This window comes from Octopus bimaculoides, chromosome 7, assembly GCF_046866305.1.
Source record: "Octopus bimaculoides isolate indiv1 chromosome 7, ASM4686630v1, whole genome shotgun sequence".
NCBI classification, from domain to species: Eukaryota; Metazoa; Mollusca; class Cephalopoda; order Octopoda; family Octopodidae; genus Octopus; species Octopus bimaculoides.
Window position 1 is genome coordinate 57,436,363 of NC_142934.1, and position 20,193 is coordinate 57,456,555.

Below are 20,193 nucleotides of genomic sequence, written 5' to 3' on the forward strand. Positions count from 1 at the left end.
TTATTAATTATTGTAGCTGAAATGTAAATAACAGATAATATAGGAAGATGATAAGTGATACTTTGTCCAAAAAAGTTATTTAACTTTTTCCATGCTGGCATAGGTTGGACAGTTTGACAGGGGCTGCCTTGGTAGAAGACTACACCAGGCTTCATTGTCTGTTATGGCAGGGCTTTTACAGCTGGATGCCCTTCCTAATACCAACAAAGTATAAATGGATAACATCTATTTTTTCCTGACCCTCATATTTTATAAATTAGGTCTTGTACTCTTCCTACGTCTTGGTGATATTTTATTCTTAGTGTTCAGTCGCCTCCATAGATACACTGGGACTTACGGGTCTAATTCAGAACAGCAAATCTTGAAGTCCTAACTCATGTTTTGTTGTGACAATCTTCTGGTGATGGAACACTATTTTCACACACAAGCACCATCTCTAGTTTGACTGGTAGATTATGGATTAGTTTGAGTTGTACCAAAATTCTGCATATTACTGCACAGTCCATGTTTTCAACATGCTTAAAAAGCCTACAAAAAGTCTAGTGATGTGATATAAATAAAAGTTCATGTAAATGGAACTGCACAATTTCTTTAATGCTAGCCACAGTATGGAGAACACTATCTCAGTGCTTAGTTTAGTCCTGAAGGGCAATAAATACAATATCATCACATGATATTCAAATAAAGAGACACTCTGTATCATATTAAAGCATATAATCAAGGAAGGATCCAGTCAGTGCAATATATAGTTGATCCTTCTTTGATTATTTGCTTCAACATAGAAAGGAAAAGGTAATTGTCTATGATAGCAAAAATACACAGAAAGAGGCAGTTTTGAAGGATATCATCATATTTAAGAGAAGAGTTATTCTACATGGTATCATTACAGTCGAAGGAAGAGGTAGTATATACAATATCATAGCATGAGGCAGTGACTACAATATGGTCATAAAGAAAGAAAGCATATATATGAGACTCTGTTAATGATAAGTTTATGATTAAATGATAATCTATGATGGTGATTATGATGATGATGAGTAACTAAGTTGAGACTGACCACAGAAGATATGAAGCAAGATAAGGAGATAACTAAGAAGAACTAGATCTTAGAGAACAATTAGGAAAGTCAGTGACAATTAAAGTGAGAGAGCGAGAGAGTGAGTGTGTCAAGACTTGATCTGAGGTGCCAAAATAAACAAGATGCATTAAGATGACATTTCATTAATTATATAAGGAATCTAAAATTTCATGCAGGATAATTAAAAGGTTTTAGAGATAAAAATATCCTTCAGCTGTTTGTTTGTTTCAACTATTATCATAACTAAGTCAATCACAAGTTAATTAAACAAACTTATTTCTTGTTCCATGTCCAAAGCTAAGGCACTCATTTTGCATCCATTCTCTCCGAGATGTAAATAAGTACTATGAGGAGGTAGTTTGAAGCAAATATAATGATGAGCTTTTCTAACGTCAGCTGCTTATTATTAGCACAGCTGCACTTCCAAAGAGTGTGTCTTTGGATTCACTTATACATTTCTGACAATATTGTCTGCTTATTCACATTTAAGGTTTCCTTTAATTAAATTTAGGCTAGATGAAGTGATAATATCATTACCATCAACATTATTTAACATCTATATTCCATGCTAGCATGGGGTGAACAGTTTGACAGTATCCAATGAGTCACAGGACTGCATTATGCTCCAATGTCTGCTTTGGCATGGTTTCTATAGCTTGATGCTCTTCCTAATGCTATTCACTTAACAATGTGTACTGGGAGCTTTTTTTTTTTTTTTTTTGTGCCACCTACACAATTGCAGTTGTCATGCAGCTTGCAGGACAACAAACCCTGGAAGAGGTGGGGAGGGTCAGGTTCATGCAAGGGGATGAGGGGTTAAACTGTGTGAAAAAGCGGTGGGAGAAGAGCAGTTTCTTGTAGAGGATCTGCATGGCTACTCACATTTAGTAGGAGAAAGGAGAAATGGTGAGTAGGAACTGCAAATGTTTTTTGAATGACAACATAAAAGAAATATAACATGAGGGAATGTTCCACTGTCTTAACTAACCAGTGCATGTAGCTGTTCTAAGCTTAAATTCATTAAACAAAACCCGAGGTAAACTAACATGAAGTAGACGAAGTGATAGTCAGTCTCTCAAAGATTGGCCGACTGGAAAACTTGGATAAGCCAGTGTACCACAATACTTATTACAGCATCAGCAATAGATGGATCAAAAATATTTTTAATAATTACTTCCCAGCATTTTCAAAAGCGGTTTTCTTAGAAAGTAGAATCTTCTGCAAATGTATCTCATTTCAATTCCATTCTATAATGGCAACAACAAACACAACCTACAATACAGCATATTTAATAAATACCATCATAGAAAGATAATGATAATGATGATGATTACAATTTGTTTCTAATCTGTTAGTTCATTCATGTTCATCAGTAATATAGAATATTAGCCAGGGAAAACTTGTATTTTGTTTTCTATAACTCTGTGTTGTAGTAACCCACTTTAGTGTGCATTACCCTACGTTATAAAAACAAGATATGATAACACAGTTTTTGTTTCTCTCTATTGATAATATCCTACATTACTGATGAACAAAGTTCATATAGTGAATCAGATAGAAATTGTAATCATGTTGATCAGGTTTTCCTTTGTTGATATTGGTTAGATACAACTCATTGTAAATGGATTTCTGCAACAGTTTAAATTTCCCCGTCACAGTCAGTGGTGGTGGGGATACTTCACTGATGTCACTAATGGGAGCTTAAACAGAGCCTGAATATTACATATTTTCACACAAGTTAGAGGAGAAGGAATAGTCAGTGCGCTTGACATTTTCAGGCTTTCCCAGGCTCTTGAGACTGATGTGGTTGATGCCTGGTTTGAACATCCCCAGATTAACCCTTTATCACTCAAATCACTGTCAAATGTATTATTTATTCACATTCATGTATTATTTATTTACATGCATTATCTTGTAGCTTCAATATTTTGATAATGATGCGATTGTTTATTGTTAACAATGACATTGTGAGATAGGTATGAGAAGCCAGATCTGGCCAGTTTGAGCATAAAACAAGTAGAATACCTGGGTTTGATATGGTCAGTTTAAATACTAAAGGGTTAATGTGAATAGGGAGAAAGCAAAGGCCTGGTTCAAATGCTTGCACAGAATAAAATCAGCTTAACCCTTTAGCATTCAGATTATTCTATCAAATGTAATGCTTATTCACATTGTTTTGAATTAATCATGCATTCTCTCAAAGCTTAAAGATTTCAATGATGTGAGTGTTTATTTTTAGACTGACATTGTAGGGTAAGCGTGAAAGACTGGATCTAGTCAGGTTGAACATAAAACAGGTAGAATATTTGGAACCAGATATGGCCAGTTTATGTGCTAAAGGGTTAAATCTCTTAAAGACCAGTTGGTATTGTATGAAACTAGGTTGATGGCCTTCTCGAAGAAATTAATTAGCTTCATAGCTAGCTAATGACAAATAAATATAAAAATAAAGTTAAAAATTCCTACCACAATTGTATCAAGGAAAGAAATACCAGGCTGTTATGTGTCAATTACAATGAAACAAACAGCCACCATGACCATCACGTGAGATTTTGCAGTAAAATAAATTGAGCACAGTCCAGCTGGGACGTATATCAGTTCTGATATAATTGATTCAACAGAGATTGTTTATTAGTAGTGAGGTGGAGGATTTACCTACGGCATTACAGCATATCAATATTGAACTATATGAATAAGAGTGCAACTTGGCTACTGCTGCTGGAATCTCTAGCTGTACAACATAAACAGGCATTATATTGTTCTTTACTGCCACATTGGGCCTGGTTGAACAAACCTTTGGGCTGTGACTATCTCATTCTATTTTTTTTTTTTTTCCATTAAGCATGTTATATTTCAGCTTTCACTATCCAAAGTGTTCTTCTGTTTTCTAAAAGACAATAGGGTGCAATTTGAGGTAGATTTCACTGTCATTTCCAGCAGACCAAACTATTACAGAGTCACTGTAAAGCTCTATATTCAATGTTTAACTGGAGCAAGTTGTACAATAGCATTACAGTTCAAAGATTAATATTGTAAACTCAATACTGCCATGGCAAGTAGTTATATATATATATATATATGTGTGTGTGTGTGTGTGTATAAAATAATGAAGGCAGCTATATGCAATATAAAGCCAAAAAGGAAAAATTCAATAGTCACTAATTGAGACAGAGTGCAGGGCAGCATGTGGATCCAAGTGTTTTTTAACTCTTATTTCTAGCAATGTAGGTGCTACCCTGCACCTTCAGTCACAATTAGTGACAACTGAATTATATATCTACACAAGCACATTTGCAACAGGAAGGGTATCCAACATTAGAGAATATGCCTCAACAAATTCTGTCTGACCCATGCAAGCATGGTGAAAAGGGACATTAAATGATGATGTTGGTATATATCATTAGCTCTTTTAACATTAATTTTCCCTTGTAAGCATGGGGTACATGAAGCAGAATTTTACAGATGGATGCTGTTCCAGTCTTCAATCTTTACTATTTTACAAGTAAAGAATTTTTTTAAATTCTAAATGTCTTCAAAAGTGCAGGGTGACCAGTCATAATAAAATCAGGGAATATAAAAGACCATTCAGTATTGTGTTAAAAAAAAAAAACCCATGAAATTTCAAAATTCATGCACATTTGCACACTCATAGACACACATGCATGCACACGTGCACACACACACACACACACACACACCACTACTGTAGTTCCATGCAATGGGACTGAAACCAGAACTTTATGGTTGCAAAGTGAGTTTCTTAACCACACAGCTATATGTCTGCATGTGTATGTGTGCATGCTCACATGTGTGTGTGTTTCGCATGCTTGCATACTTTGTGTGTGTGTGCGTGTGTGTGTACACACAGAAAGAGAGAGATGTGGAAGAGGAGAGATAGAGAGAGAACAATAAATAGAAAACTATTCAAATTTAGATATATTCCAGGTTGAAGTCCTGACAGAGATCTCGTTTATTTTGTCCAACTAAACCTATCTTTTTAGTCCACAGGAGTTGTGTGTGTTAAAGATTGCATTTTTTTAAAATGTATTTCTCAACATTATTATATGGAATGAAAGACTGAGTCTTTGGGATTTGTCAGTCCCACAATCTCACCTGGGAACTAACATTTGAGTTTTTGTAGACTTTCTAACTGTAATTAATTTTTGCAGGATTAAAAAAAAAAAAAATTAAGATACCGTCTCAGTTAATCCAAGCTAAGGTAATTCATGCTGACATTTGAGACGGTGTAGATATCATTGTTGCATGTTTTTTGGGTAAGGATGGTGTTAATTAACCTTAATAATAATTCTTTCTACTACAGACACAAGGACTAAAATTTTGGTAGTGGGAACTAGTCAATTACATTGATCCCAGTACTTGACTGGCAATTATTTCAGTGACACCGAAAGGATGAAAGACAAAGTCAACCTGGGTAGAATTTTAGCTCAGAACACAAAGACAGGCCAACCATTTTGTCTGGTGTGCTGACAATTCTGTCAGCTTGCTACCAAAATAATGACTTCTTTTATTTTTATTACCATGTTCTGATGGTTGGACATGTGTGCATTTCAATTTTTCCTATTTTCCTTCTCTGTTCTAATCATCATCATCATCATCATCCAGTGTTTTAATTTGGGTTTTGTCACTGTAAACAGGGGTGGCTGGATCTACCTCACTAACATAGCAACTGTCCTCACACCATTTCACCCTGTTTTGGGCATCTTCCTTTTTCAAACCAACCCTCCCAATCTTCTCCACCTTTTCCGTGGTCTCCCTTGCTTTCGCGCTCTATTTGCCTCAAATGCAATCTTCCTCCTCAGACATCCATCCTCAACACATGCACATACCACCTCACTCCATTCGCCCTTGCCAACGATTCCTCCAGCCTCAGCATACTCATCAAATCCTCAGTCCTCCTCTTATCAAACAGCTTCATCCCACACATTCTTCTCACCTATTCTTTGGAAGATGAGTATGGTAAAAGATATTTCCTTCTTTTTTCTCCACTTTCTGAGCATCAGGCTAATATCAACACTGTTTATTTTTTACCTCATCTTTGTGTTGTTCTTTTTGTAACCTTTGCACTACACAAACAGATATATATATATAGAGAGAGAGAGAGAGAGAGAGAGAGAGAGAGAGAGAGAGAGAGAGAGAGAGGAGAGAGAGAGAGGAGAGAGAGAGAGAGAGAGAGAGAGAGAGAGAGTGAGAGAGAGAGAGAGAGAGAGAGAGAGAGAGAGAGAGAGAGAGGAGAGGAAGAGAGAGAGAGAGAGAGAGAGAGAGAGAGAGAGAGAGAAGAGAGAGAGAGAGAGAGAGAGAGAGAAAGAGAGAGAGAGAGAGAGAGAGAGAAAGAGAGAGAAAGAGAGAGAGCCAGTAGTAAAAACTTAAAACAAATACCAAATATCCTTCAATGCTGATATCATGAATATGAAATTCCCTCTTAGCAGTCCCCCATCTCCCAACTTATTTTTTAATTATATTTTTCTGGAATTTTATTCTCAATTCCATCCCTGCTAAAGCAGACTGTCTTTCTTTCTTCTTTCTGAGATTCAATAAATTTCATCAAAATTCATAGCTCAAAAAGACCATGAACGCACAAGAGACATAACCCATTCCCTATACAATTCCTGGTCATTGACCAGCTTCAAATTTTCCACTACCTTCCTCCCCAGCCCCATTAACCCTTTCATTACCAACCCCGGCTGAAACCGGCTCTGGCTCTGAGTACAAATGTCTTGGTTTCATAAGTTTTGAATTAAAATCTTCCACCAAATCTTAGTCACAATTTATGTTCCTAACACTAGCTGAATGATAACTAAGTTATTTTACTAAATTCTTTATTATATTTAAAGTAATTGAAAGAAAACAGAGCATCTCAAAATAAATACAGTAACGAAAGGGTTAATTGGTGTTTCTGAACCACCCGCTTAGTAGTTTCCTGCATCCCTTTTAATGGGAGAAGCAAACCAGAGATTTGCTAGAGGTAGGGTGTCTTGTTACAAGACCAAATCACTTTATTCTCAATAAAATAAGAACCAGTTATGGAGAAATTCTTTTCTAATTCCTAAGTAGTTTGGTTTCATGGTGTTTTGCTTCTTCAGTGGAAAAGTAAAAAGAACAAAAAAAAAAACAAGAATCAAAGAGCTGACCTTTGACCTAAAAACAAATCAGTAGGATGCCACTCAAATATACACACATTAGGGATATTAAAACTACTTGTGGAATCAGAAACCTTACATTTTCATGGGGTCTCTCCCCAGCCCCTCCCTCAACACAAGTTCATAGGCTTTAAGTCAGTTCTTCTGGTAGTGAGTGGTACACCTCTTGAAGACAGAGAAAATTTTTATAGCAGTACTGGGGACAAAGGAGGTGATATGGGGAGCAATAGAAGCATCTTTTATTTTTTACTTGTTTCAGTCATTAGACTACAGCCATGCTGGGGCACCACCTTGAAGAATTTGTAATAAAATGTTCAAATATATCAATCTCAGTACTTATTTTTTTTTTTTTTTTAAGCCTGATACTTATGCTATAAGTCTCCTTTGCTGAGTCACTAAGTTACAGGGATGTTAACACACCAATACCAGTTATCAAGCAGTATTGAAGGACACACACACACACACACACACACACACACACAGGGCTTCTTTTACTTTCCGTCTACCAAATCCACTCACAAGCTTTGGTCGGACCCAAGGGCTATAGTAAACACTTGTTGAAGGTATCATGCATTGGGACTGAACCCAAGAACTATATGGTTGGGAAGCAAGCTTTTTTACCACACAGCCACGCTTGCACAGTATTTTTTTATTTCCTATCAAAATATTAACTTTAAAAAAGGAAATTTAATCTAACAACACTATTCTGTATTGATTCACTCATTTCATATCCACGTGTAATCAAATGTTCGATTGGAAAACAACAATCCGATTATCTTTTTAAAAATATCTCTCGCTGGGTCAATGTCCGTAATTTTCAAATATATCCTCAGGAAATTATTATATGAAATGACAGTCATTTAATGACAGTCTATATATAATCATGTCAACACAAAACCAATGAAAAAATGACATGCAATGTGGAGGAGTAACAACAAAGAAGCAACTTATCTTGCTGTGGCTGTTTTAGCTGGACTAGTACTTACGTAAGAAAATACCACCACCGCCACTACAATTATTATTATTGTTGCTTTATTTAGCAACAAGTCAGCCTGGAGTCCTGAAGGAAGGGGATCTCTCCCCCATCTCTGACTACATTATCCAGTATGTCCTTCTGTTTCCAAGATGATAGGGTGAAATCTGAGGCATATTTAGCTGCTATTTCAAGCTGGTCGAAACATCACAGAGAAGACTCACTATAAACCCCAGAGTCCTGGAAAAAAAAGTGCTTTGCTGTATTTCTTGCTTCTCTTTACGTTTTGAGTTCATATTCCGTGAAGCTCAACTTCGCTTTTTCCTCCTTTCGGGTTCGATAAAATAAAGTAGCAGTCAAATACTGGAGTGAATGCAATCAACTAATCCCACCCACTAAAATTGATGGCTTTGTGCTAAAAATTTGAAACAATTATTATAGTGAAGTTTACTGCTCCAGCACTTGCGAAATGAGAGATGCAGTTTTGAATCTTAGCCTTTGAATCACCAGATGTGGTTTTACGAAAGGCAAGAAATTCTTATTCTCCTTTCCCATTATAAAGCCCTGGTCGTACATATCACACCCCACAAAGTGAGTTTTATTGAAGCCGAAAATCTCCATTGAGTTTCACAGACAGCTTCAGTAAAGGCTTTTACTCTAATTTTGCTATTCCAGTACAATAGCCATATTGTTTTGCAGGTATATGCTCAAATGTATCTCTATCACACACACACACACACACACACACACACACATACACACATGAATAACCCTTAGCACTATAACTGTATAATTAGTTCAACGAGAGAACAAATAATACAAAAGCACCATCCAGTCGAACATGAACTGACGTTTGAAGGTGGCAGACCAACTTTCGAAATGATCAAATTCCATTTCTTATCATTTTTATCTTTACTTATCAATCAACAATAAATGTGCCGCTGAGAGGGTGAGGTGAACATTTACGATTTGAGGAAGAACCCTTCGAAATTTATGAATTGGATACATGTGACTGTGTGGTAAGAAGTTTGTTTCTCAGCTACTTGTCGCCTTCGGCAAGTGTCTTCTACTATAGCCCCAGGCCGACTAAAATCTTGTGAGTGAATCTGATAGACAAAAAGTGAAAGAAGCCCGTCGTCGTAATATGTATGTGTCTGCGTGCGTGTGACAACTCTCAACGCTTGACAACTTGTGTTGGTTTGTGTAATCTCATGTAGCGGTTCGGCACAACAGACCAATAGAATAAGTACGAGAGTTTAAAAAAAAACAAGTACTAGGGTTGATTTGTTTGACTAAAACACTTCAAGGCGGTGCCCCAGCATGGCCGCAGTCCAATGACAAGATTTCAGAAAAATATCACAAGCAATTTCAAGACGTAAGTCCCGCTCGTCCAAGCTCATCTGATTGTCAGCCAGAATCAACAAAAGCAGTAAAAATAGCGGCTACGTTTATTTCAAACATCACCTTATCTTAAATAAAACATTGAACAATATAATCAGTCCCTGATATACAATATGACGGAATGGTCAAAGTTTGTCCACTTTTGATCCTAGGTTGGCCCAGTTGGAGTTAACGCGTAGCTACAGATCGAGACCAAAATGTTATCGTTCTTGGTTGCATTTCAACTTATAAAATCCTGGCCCAACTCTCTTTTACCTCAGTTTTCTCAATGAGCTGTACACCCGAAAATAATGTACGGGTGTCAGTGTTTCTTTGCCCTCGGGAGCTGACATATTTTAACATGGGGGTAACTGAAATATGTGAAGCACTACTTACACACATACACAGAAATACAAATGCTGATAGGCAAAAAAGCTACAAAATTTAAGCAAAAAGCACAAACGTATACACACGTACAATATATGTATTACATACATATATTGCATACATACATATACACACACGTACAATATATGTATTACATACATATATTGCATACATACATATACACACACGTACAATATATGTATTGCACAACTATATGCACCACATTAAATTCACACCCACATATAGGCACCAAATACGCACACGCACACACACACACACACAAAATGTACACACACTTAACCATGATAGTAACAGTAAAGAAAAACTTAAATTGGCCTACAAAATAGTTTCAGTTGCGTATTACAAATATTATACTAGCACTCTATATTAGCACATATAGAATGGGTACGCAACACATACACACAGCATAAAATGACATATGCACATTTTTCTTTCCAAAAACTGTCCCAGAGAATCGCTTCGCGTCTAATAAAACACAAAATCAGGGTCTGAGTTACTGGAAAGCAGTGGTTCAAAAAAAAAAAAAAGAGCCACTCAAATTTGAGGTGGGTCACACGAGTCTGGCTTTTAGAACATACGCCTCGCAATCAATCTACGAAAAAGACATTAAGTTACCCTTTCTTCCATCCGATGACTCGAGCCGACACCTTGGGCAAGTACTAACAAGCTTTCTCGCTTCCCATGTCACTGTTACGATGAACTTCCAAGGCCCGGCAGAACAGGCAGAAGGAGGTCACATAGTTTCAACAGCTATCAGAGTGGATGAATGATGGGAGAAAACATGCTACCTTTAATCGTTTTGCACTCATAGCCATTACAAAATCGTGACGAAATACTGAAGTGTAGCAGCCTCTCCACGCTAACCAAAAACAGATACCCCCCAGATAATGGATCCAGCATAGGCTTCCAAGTATCTTATCCTTTAAGGAATTACCGATGACATACACATAAATTTTGGACGCAGCTATACTTCTAATTGCAACGTTGCTTAAACATACTAGTGAGCCATACCGATCTACCTGAAAAGACTATCTCCTTGTCGTTTAACCCAGATCACCCCCGATCGAGCAAAAATATGATCAAAGGCACTACAGCCGTACAAGAAGCTCTGGAATTGATTATCCAATGTATCAGTTTAAGAGACGAGTAGGTTAATTTGAGGGAAATTTTAGCTTCTGTTTCTAGCAGTCGAGCGACAACGCGGAAGCTCTCTTGTTGGAACGTCTCGTAGTAAGCAAAGACAACAGTTCAAAATTAACGAATGTTCTGTTTGTAGTACTGAGTTGAACCTTGCGTGTGTGTGTGTGCCAACAGGTACTCTAACTACATCATGACGGTACCCTTTCAACCCTTCCATTGTTCAACTGACAAAACGCAGTACTGAATGCGGTGAAAACAGGTTTATGTTTCATATAGTTACATTAAATATAACGAGTTTTGTTTTTAAATTGTATTTACATTAACTAAGAGAAAGCAATACAAACAAATTATCTATTTATATATAACAAAAGCAATAGAGTAAATAGAAATTTTCAATACTTTTTGAGGCTTTTTGCAGCACAGTAAATCTGGAATTTAAAAAAACTCAAAAACCCTCTGTAAATGCCTCTAGCATGTACCTTATTTTGTTTAAATGCTGGGACTTGTGTGTCCAAATATTGGGAACACTTTAAACGAAATCCTTTAGATAACAATTAACAGGGGGGTAACATTAAGCAATTAAAAAGTCAGACTAATTTTGATAGCATTCACCGATAATATTCTTAGTGGTATATCTTCTGCGTTCAAATATCACCGACGTGAACTTCGCCGTCTATCCTTTCGGGCAGGGGTTTTCAAACTTTATATTTCAGGCTTTACCTTAGGGTAAACGCTTATGAAATTTATACATAAATGTTTGCTTAAAATAACATATATTTTTACATTTATTTATTTAACAGTATTTAACAGAATAGGTTTATTGTCAATTAAAAGATTTCGATTAAAAAACATATATAAAATCAAATTGCCCATAAAAAGTATTTGCTGTCCACGGACCCCCTGTCTTGTCCTTGCGGACCACAGTTTGAAAACCCCTGCTTTAGGGAATCAATAAAATTAAGCATCAGTCAAGTACTGGGGCCGAAGAGGCTTCCGCCGTATGTCTACACACACACACACACATATATATATATTTATTTATTTATTCACACACACTCACACAACTAATCGATATAGGTGTGTATGAAAACGAGAAACGTAAATATTAGATGCACTGCGAGAGTTAAGTGACATGGTGGTTGTGATGAAAACAGTAAAAATTTTAATGAAATGATTGACACCTTTCGCTACACCCTCGCCCTTTCAAACAAACAGTAGCAATGGTATCTACGTTAGTTTTAAAATTTGTACGTATAAAACGACCAACGTAACAAATTACAAACACGAGGATGGGCGACGTGAAAGAAACATTTTAAAAGGAAGTGAACGAGGTAATATGTATGTGTGTGGGTTTTCTTCTTTTTTTTACACCCAAATCTGACTACAATGGTGTGTTGTTCAGGTAAATATTACTGGCCATAAAAGAATATTGAAACAGACAAATGCACACCTGGTCGTAGAGACTGATCATTACTGACAGTTATGGAAGAAGGGTGTAACTTTTTTAACTTTAAATAAATATATAAAAAGTTGTATATAACTACTATGATTAATTTGTGTACTGAGTATTTCTCTAGTCTGTATATTATAATAGAAATGATTATACCCAGAGGTTTTATATATATATATATATATATATATACAAATGTATACATTTATTTACAAACATCCCCATATATGTATATATTTTGGTATAAATATGCGTGTGTACATTACAGGCATATATTTCTGTACAAATATATGAATGCCTTTACAAACATACCCATATATATATATATATATATATATATATATATATATATATATATATATATACACACATACTCACGTGTAAATCATCTATATAGGATATATGTAAACATATACCTACATGTATAAATATATTTAAACACGTATATACAAGTGTGTATATATACATATATATAAACACACGTATATACATATGTATATAAATATATATATATATATATATATATATATATATATAAACACGTATATACATATGTATATAAATATATATATATATATATATATATATATATATATATATAAACACACGTATATACATATGTAAATATATATATATATATATATAAATATAAACACACGTATATACATATGTGTATACATATATGTATATATATATATATATATATAAGGTTTTTAACTCACCATATTCTTGCCCTGATCTACAGGTTTGTAGTTGTATGGCGCGGCTATATTCCGACCGTGTGGTGGTATGATCGTGTTTGTAGGCCGTGAGACAACATAATACTGTTGATGTTGTTGCTGAAAATATTGCTGCTGCTGATGGCCGGTAACATGTCCAGGTGACGACAGCACAGTAGCGGGATACAGGTGAGAGGAGACAGGACTGGTGGACATTTTAATTGACGACTCAAATAGTGTTCGTTAGATACTATCATAGTTCAGTAAGTATTCCAAGTTTTGGCCAATAAAACGTTAAAAGTTTGGCCTAGTCCTGTTCTCTGCTACAGGTTGTTATACAAAAATCCTTAACGTTAACTCCTTGAACTAAAATATCGTTTTAACAATTAGTAACGGAAAGCACATTTTTCTGTTGTTTTTTGTTTTCTTTCTTTTACCACTCGGGAAATGTATAAAAATGATTTCCTTCTAAAGCTTCAGGATAGTATGAAATAGGGGAGAAAAAGCCCCAACTTATTTTCAGTTCATTCCTTCTGTATTATTTTAAGGTTTTAACCGAACTAAAACTCTATAGGGCACTTATAAAAAGTTTTGTTAAACTGTTCATTATATCAGTGTTTTATAACCATAATTTAAAATCAGCCGTCTAATTATTACTTCATGCTTAAAATAATAATAATATTAATAAAACACAACCTATATCTTTGATGGCTGATTTACAAGTGAAGAAAGAAGCTAAACTAACAACTGAACAGCAAGCCAATATATCCAGCACTGCTGCTGTTACTACACCTTGCTATCATGACGACCTGCCTTGTCCCCGTTTTTCGTAGTCTCCTCCTTCTCCCTTTCATTTACTAAGCAACGGCGGGAGTTTAAGGGATTCTCATGCTTGTTTCTAGGGAAAGGAACTAAATTGCCTTCCCTGAGTTTGTATCTGTTGCTGAGGTAGAGAAAGGGAACAGAGTCGGCTAACAAAACTAAGATAGTATGAAGTTCTCTGAGACACGAGCAGGTAAATTATTAGCAGCAGCAGTGACAGCAGCAACTCAACAGGTCGGTTAAAGAGAACGTGTCGGTCGTCTGTTTTCTAATGCAATCGATTACAATGTTACACTCACTATTATGTGTGTGTGTGCGCGCGCGCGGACGAATGTTCACGTTATGTGGAGTACTTTTAACAGTCAAGAAATTCTGAGTAACGGACAGTGGATGCCATTGACTGCTAATGGATATATATATGTGTGTGTGTATTATACACACGTATATATAAACACAGTTTAATGTATATATATATATATATAAACACACACATATATATGGATGGGATGGGGTTCGGGCTGTAGGTTTTTATTTATATATAAATATGCTAACTGAATAAATAAAGTCGATACAGAACGCGAAATAGAAAATGTGCGCTCGATAGAAAGAGAATGAATGATAAAGAAAACGGTGTGAGAGAGAGAGAGACAGACAGACAGAGCGAGAGATGTTTGAATGTAATTGGTTTCATCTCTCTATGCGTGTGTGCGCGCGCGCGTGCATACACACACACACGCGCGCATTTATATCGATTCCACCTCTGTCTGTCCCTCTGCATGTCTACAGCTTTATTTAAGAGAACGGTTATACATTTTTGCAGAGTAGAGGATGTGGGAAAAAAAATTGAGAGTGAGGTACGGAGATGTCTGCTTCTCTCTACATTAATACCCTTTCTCTCTCTCTCTCTCTCTCTCTCTCTCCAATGCACCGCGTGTGTGCGGAAAGTTTTGCTTACAAGCGACCTGCTCGGCACACGCAATGCGGCCGCACCAACCTTGCAGCCGCACCAACGTGTCTTTCTGTAACAACTCCTAAGGAACGTTCTTTTTGGGGCGGACATAAAGAATACGTATACCACCCGTTTTCAGCATAGCAAAAACCCTAACCCTAAACCCTAACTGTAAACCCTAACCCTAAACACCGGGTGTACGTATTCTTTACTTTCGCCATTTTTTGTTAATTTTCCCCTTTAAAAATTACGAAAAATAAGTCGTGATGAATGAAAGGACAGACATATCTCAACTTACGTCGGTAGTTGATTCCATGATATGGGACTTACATGAAAATACGCCGTAACAAGAAAAAAGAAACATTAAAAAATATTCACTTATATCTTTTGTTTCAGTCATTAAACTGCGGCTTTGAAGAATTTTTAGTCGAATGAATCGACCCCCCAGTACTTATTTTTTTAAGCCTGGCACTTATTCTAGCAGACTGTTGCCAAAACGCTAAGTTATGGGTTGTAAACACGCCAACACCGGTTGTCAAACAGTAGTGGGACAACACACACACACACTTGGGTCAAAACGAACGTCTTTAAATTTCCGTCAGATCCACTCACAAGGCTTTGGCCGGCACGAGGAGACACTTGCCCAAGGTGCCACGCAGTGAGACTGAACCCGGAACCATGTGGTTGGGAAGCAACCACTGAGTGCGGTGGAAAGCTTCAGGTTGAAGAAAATTGGGGAGATATTGGGGTGGCCAAAAAGGGGGCGAATGGATGTAAAAAAAAAACAACAAAATTATGGATTAATTAGGTTAAGTTGCAGAGAGTGGTTTACGTTTGTGATGGTGCTAGGAATGTCGACTTAGTGCCAAGGGGGAAGCAGCCCGAAAAAGTCTGGTAACAACTACTTTAGACAGAGGGACGGACATACACAACCATCCCCACACGCACACGACTTCTTTGCTTTTCCTAAGCAGTAAGTTGCGTGCTCTCTTTGTAGTACGAATTCCTAATGAGACTGCAATAACCAGTCGTAACTAGTTTAGTGTTGTCCTGCAGAGAGTATCCCATAGGCTAAGTACAGTGTTTATTTACATTTTTATTCATATATATTTAATGCACAATTGGGAACTTGCAATTTACACCAAACTCTCAGATTTTATAGTAAGCTATTCCATCTAGTCCTCCCAAATCAAAGGAATCTATAGGACAGCAGGCGCTTGAATTTAGACTTTTCCCTTTCCCACACACATCTTTCCCACTACGGCTAAAGAGCCCTATTTACCCAACTCCAGGATAAGAATTAAGAGTCCATCACTCCCAAGGTGATTTTAGCCTGCTCGTTCACCATATAGGGTATTTCCATGTCCCTGCGCACTGCTGCAAGATAGTCGATGACTACATTGTGTTAATTCAGCCTGTTCAGTAGGTCACGTGTTTGATCTGCTAGGTGTCTAGCAACCGTCCTCACCAGTCAAGCCTCAGAGAGTACTGGTTTAATGGCTGAGGTTGTATTGAATTGCACGTTACCAGTTACTCAAAGCGACCACGTGCGTACACATACACACGCATACTTTTCTTTTTCCGATGAAGAACTAGCGTCCGAAATGTTAAAGGTCCTTTCGGCTTTCTTTCAAATATTATACTCATAACACCTTTATTAAATCCTGCTTCTGAGGTTGTGTCCTTTTCTTGTTTTTGCTCATTCATCTCTCTCACACACACACACACACACACACACACACACACACACACACACACACACACACACACATACTGCTGCAGACCCTGTACAAGTCTAACACAGCCAAAAATGTTCCAATATATATAAGCAACTGATCTGCTAAATCGGTGTTGTATGCTATAGTGCTGAAACTGTTAGTCATCACTAAGACCTTGAATGTACTATACACATATATCCATCAACACAAGCGCGCAGATACACACAGACACACACACACGCACACACACACATAACTGGGTATCGAACCTTGGTCGCTGCTCGAATTGTTAAGTAATCATGTTATTTCATATTGTACCATACATCTTTTCGATTTTTGATTCTGATCTGGAGCCTGTGCGCGGTCACTTGACCTCAAGAAATAGTAGCGAAGTCACCTTCATATCATACTCTACCGTCTTAAAAATGGAAAGGACATATTGAACAATATAGCGAGAACGGTAGGAGAGTGGTCATGGTTGGAATGTCGTTGATATGTTCGATCGATCCGATCTGATCTGGTGCTAAACCACAGTAACAATTTCTGGTTACTCGTTAGCTAGTCTCTTGCAGACAGAGATTAAAATGTTCATAATCGCTGAAACACCTTAAACGATGGGATGGTCATAACTGGAATGCCTTTGATCCTTATTCTGTTCGATCGGGGCTAATCAGCGTCTGAACATCAACAATAAAAAGTTTCTGATGGCTAATATTTAAGTATTACTCGGGCTCTGCCAGCTAGAGATTAAACTATTGATAACCGTTGAAACACGAAACTCAGAGCGCGTTGGATTGAAAAAAGATTAAAAGCTTAATCAATCAAAATACAGTAAATAAAATCTATTGCCGATAGCAAAATACACAAAGGAGCTGCTTAAAAAAAATTGTTCATAGAAAGCCTTAATCCTATGTTCAATTCTAGATAGGATTAAGGCTTTCTATGAACAATTTTTTAGATAACATCTTAAGTTATAATTCATATGTCTGATTTATATTTATCTTTTGACGTCAAAGTATCCCAGAAAATCAACTCTACATTTTTTGAATTACATTAATTACGAAACTCTAAAAAGGCTGTCGTTGATTAGAGTAGATATTTGATCAAGGGTGTCTCAAACGTGATCATTTCACCTTTCATTTTTGGTTTTGAGGTGGGGTTTGGGGTAAACGGTCAATATACTATTTCTGGTCTTGTTTAGTGAATAATATTTTTTAAATATTCTTGGGAAAAGAAAGCCCCTCATCATTTTTCGACATTTTGAGAATTTAACTTTTCTGAGAACATCCTCTTTAGAGCTAAGCAGAAAGATGGAACTTGATAAAATCTTCTAGTGATATCTTACGTAGTTTCCGAAATAGGTGCTGAGGTACACTGTTCCAATGTACTACATTCAACAACGAACACAATAGTGACATATCGAAGCGCGATGGCTAACACAACTGCATGTGAGCAATGCAATAATCCTGCACGACTAATGAGCTGTACAGAAAGAACCGACGGGGAGTGGTGGCGTTGTTTTTGTTAATTCATGTTTTAAACATTGGTTAATGTTACACAGATTATTTACATAAAATTATTAGGTTTTTCTATCGTCACCTCCGGTCAATTTATTTACATTTGTCTAAACCCCTAAACTGAATGTTAATCAAAGCGCCAGTGAATAATTTCTTTCCACTACAGACACAAGGCCTGACATTTTGGAGAGAAGGCTAGTCCATTAGATCGACCCCAGTCCTCAGCTGTTGCACATTTTATCGACCTCGAAAGAATGAAAGGCGAAGTCGACCTCTGCAGAATTTGAACTCAGAACGTAAAGCCAGAAGAAATGCTGCAAAGCGTTTTGTCCGGCGTGCTAACGATTCTGCCTGCTCACCGCCTGGTAACAGTCAATAATTGAAATCGATTCAGCCAAAATATATATTCCTGTGTTATCTGACTGTGGTAAGTAGTTTGCTTTCCAGCCACATGGTTCCGGATTCAGTCCCACTATGTGAAACCTTGGGCGAGTGTTTTCTACCATAACCAACCTCGAGCCGACCAAAGCTTTGTGAGTGGATTTGATAGACGGAAACTAAAAGAAACCTGTCGTATATGTGTTTGTGTCTTCCCCACCACCTCTTGACAAAACGGTGTTGTTGTGTTTACGTCCCCGTAATTTAGACACATAGAATAAGTACCTGGTTTAAAAAGAAAGTAAGTACCGGAGTCGATTAGTTCGACTAAAATTCTTCAAGGCGGTGCCCCAGCTTGACCGCAGTCTAATGACTGAGCCAAGATAAACGATAAAAAAAAAGAGATGTAGTAAAGCAGGTTTCGTTCTACCACACTCAATTTGAGGCGAAAACGACTATTTTTGTTAGTTTTATTATTATTCCAAACATGTACTTATTAATTAGGTTGAAATGAAAAGCAATCTAAGGAAAAGAGGCTGTATTGTAGTTCGTTTCAATTAACTTTAATCAAACATGTTAAATGATTTGATCGTTTGATAAACCACAAATTACTGGGAGAATTCTTTAGCCATTCCTTTTTCTTTTATTTTAATGAACACTGGTTGTTAGTCGAAGCTAATTATAAATGAGTTTGGAGATATTGTCTAAATGTTTCTTAATGGCCGACGGGACACCAGCAACAACGTAAACAGATTGTGGTTAGGAGCCAGTAAGATAAGTCTTTCTACCTGGTTGATCTACTTACTGGAAATAGCCGTCGAATCACCAGCGAAACATATCCAGTCGTCTTAAAGGAGGAAGGACTTATTGAATAATGTAAGCTAATGTATAGATGTATAATAAAAGATACAATATAAGCCAAGAAATAGATATATGATAAAAAAAAAAATAGACGAAGCAGCTAGTCATTGCTAGAATATTTTAACTGAGGATAAATGACAAGAACGATATATGTGACTGTATGTGGATTTGTATATATGATATATATGTGTATGAATGTGTTCACACACACACACACACACACACACACACACACACACACACACACACACACACACACACACACACATATATATATATATATATATATATATATATATAGCGAAATCTGATGGTGTTTAAATGAATACAATGTTGGTAAATATAGGATATTAGCAACTTCTATTGTTTAAATGTACAGAACAATGTATGCTATTTATTACGATATTACTAACACATAGGTAACTGTTCATTTAGTTTTTAAAATAATGTCATCCAAATTTTCCCATTGTTTCACCCACGTACTTGTAACCTAACCTAGAAGTCCTACATTACTCATTACATCATGTCTTGAGAAACTGCCGAAGTTTCCTTTCTTACTCATAACAGGTTTCAGTTTATACGGGTTTTGACATACATTTTCCCCTTCAGAGGGCATCAAGGCAATGCTCACAAGCCGAAACT

At 36.7% G+C, this 20,193-nt stretch overlaps 1 protein-coding gene across 10 annotated transcripts in view; it reads right to left on the reverse strand.

Annotated features, from left to right (window-relative positions):
- The window catches only part of LOC106879046 (apoptosis-stimulating of p53 protein 2), a 252,795-nt gene that overhangs the window by 66,807 nt on the left and 165,795 nt on the right, over positions 1–20,193 (reverse strand). For 2 of the 10 annotated variants that reach the window (XM_014928465.3, XM_014928464.3), the window contains exon 1: positions 13,310–14,743. The exons of the other annotated variants lie outside the window; for them this stretch is intronic. In XM_014928465.3, coding sequence (XP_014783951.2) covers positions 13,310–13,522 — 213 coding nt within the window. In that variant the 5' untranslated portion in view covers positions 13,523–14,743. Of the gene's footprint in view, positions 1–13,309; positions 14,744–20,193 lie in introns of those variants that run through there. 10 annotated transcript variants of the gene reach the window in all.